This window comes from Perkinsus marinus (assembly GCF_000006405.1).
Source record: "Perkinsus marinus ATCC 50983 genomic scaffold scf_1104296958712, whole genome shotgun sequence".
In the NCBI taxonomy this organism is placed as follows: Eukaryota; Perkinsozoa; order Perkinsida; family Perkinsidae; genus Perkinsus; species Perkinsus marinus.
The window spans coordinates 901,347-903,551 of NW_003206658.1; the positions used below are offsets into that span (position 1 = coordinate 901,347).

The 2,205-nt window shown below is 47.8% G+C and overlaps 1 protein-coding gene across 1 annotated transcript in view; it reads left to right on the plus strand.

Annotated features, from left to right (window-relative positions):
* The window catches only part of Pmar_PMAR011747 (hypothetical protein), a gene marked incomplete at both ends in the record, with an annotated part of 1,635 nt that extends 1,118 nt beyond the window's left edge, over positions 1-517 (plus strand). Inside the window, one exon of the mRNA XM_002773839.1 lies at positions 171-517. Coding sequence (XP_002773885.1) covers positions 171-517 — 347 coding nt within the window. The remainder of the gene's footprint in view (positions 1-170) is intronic.
* Between the last annotated feature and the right edge of the window lie 1,688 nt (positions 518-2,205).

The following is a 2,205-nucleotide window of genomic DNA, read 5'->3' on the forward strand; positions in this document are numbered from 1 at the left end:
ATCCGATCTAGCTGCATCAACTTCAAGTACTTCAGCGACTAAGGTCTACAATCCTGTCTACAAGGATCCTTTCTACGTAAATATATCCAACAACGACACTTTCAGCAACCAGTCAGCCACTCATCAACATGGCTGCGTTCGAGTGAAGTACCTAGATGATTTTGTCTTAGGTGGTCCATTCCAGTCTGAGGTCGAGACCATGCACTCTGAAGACCAACGTATCACCACCACCTATGGCCATCACTTCTCTAGCCATAAGACGAAGGCTTCCTGGGATTCTCTAACTGCACATGGACTCGGTCTAGTTTGGACTCATGACAACCGTCTCTCCAACAAGAATGTCAATGCCGCCATCTACCATAAGCTACTCGACAAGGCACCCTCCAAGCCCCTAACGGTCCGTCAAATCCTATCAGCAGCTCACAAATGTCACGATCCCTTGGGCTATGCCAGCCAAAAGAAAGCATCGTCGCCTGGAGTCACCCTTTCCTGCTGGTTCCCCCGTATGGCTTCGTAACCCAAGTCCTGCCAAGCTAGCGCCACGCTGGACTGGTCCGGTTATATGTGATGGGACCTCTGACCAAACCCAGCAATGTGTCAAGCTACGCTCCCTCAGCGGAGTGGGGTAACGAGGGCGCATTGATATTGCTTGAGAACCTTACAGTTCACAAGTGACCTTTAAGCCCGAAATGGCTGCTGTTACACGAACGAGAGGGATATTGGTCGTATTTGTAAGTGCCGTTAGTTACAGTATGAACGCTTAGTCCAGTGATGAAATACATGTTTAGTTGGCTCAGGTGAGCTCAGGAGTTTCCTCGCTGATCATGGGAGTTTACAAACGCATTAGGGTAGAAGTGTTCAGAAAAATAAGTGAATTTTCGGAAATTCGGGATTTTCACATTGTCACCGAAACACGTAGTTGTTCATGTGCATATTTTCCAACTCCGTATTGACCAATATAATAGTGGCACTATCCAATAGTGCTCGGAGTGAACTTTGAATCGAATCGAGTTGAACTAACGCACGTTGCTCAAGAATGGTCGTTGGAAGGCGTCCGGATGCGCATACTGAAATCCTCCAAGTGTCTATCGGATAATCACGTACTTGTTTGACACCATCAGGTAGGGACCCTCCCGTACGGGTATCGACGTGTCGTCAAAGTATCGAAGGATGCTGGTCGGCTCATCTTCCAAGAAGAAATCTAATACCGATTTCAACATTCGTGGAGCTGAGCTCGCTTCGAAGCCTTAACGACATAAGCGAATGTAAAGACTGTCACTCCGATGGTCAGGGCGAATGACTTGATACCAAGATTGCTCTGGACCCTTGAGCGAACTTGGATACGCTCGACAAATATCAACAATATCGCCATCAGCAATACGCCTCCAGCGACGAATTTCCCGCTGGCAGTTACCAGCATAGGGGTTACTGGCCGATACGCAATAGCGATTGACATACATAGGATAAGTCAATAGTGGGACGTACGGCTCTAGACTTATGACTTTGGACTACTGCTACCAGGGAAACACAACGAAACATACACAATTCTTCATTCTTCACGGAAGTAAGCCAACCTCACTCAATCCAGCTATCGAGCTCAGTGTGAAGAGCTTGATGTTGAGAGACTGAAAAAGGGTTGATAGAGTACTCAGGGCAGCAAACTGGTGAAGAGCTCAATACTGCATCCCCAGCTATGAGCTTGGTGTCAACGTGACCAGACGCTTTGTAATAGAGGAAAGAGGAAAAGAGGAATAGGGAAAGAGGACCAGAAATCAGCACTGACCAATGAGGGTAGATTGCCTGGTAGGCGCGGTACAATCAGAGCATTCACAACACGTTGACGAGAATATCGGTACTGTGGCCATAGAAATCGGTACTGGATCCCGGCAGTGAATGAGGTCCTACCCATATACAGTCAGTCTAGTTCTGTTATCACGCTCAACGTGATCCCAATGCTAAACTTGAGAACTACTACTAGTACTACTGGTAGAACCCAACCTTCCCCCTGGTAAGGCTGGAATTGCCATATCCTGGCTCTGCTCCGAGCAATATATTGATACTATCGCCAGGACGGTGACTGAAGATGATGCTCCGAGCCTAGATAGTCCAGTAGCGGAATCCAGAACGTGATCCCCGAAGGATTCAAGCATCGAATTCGCTGCGAGTCGAGCCTACTGTATATGTTTTGCAGCTCCTGTTGGAAGG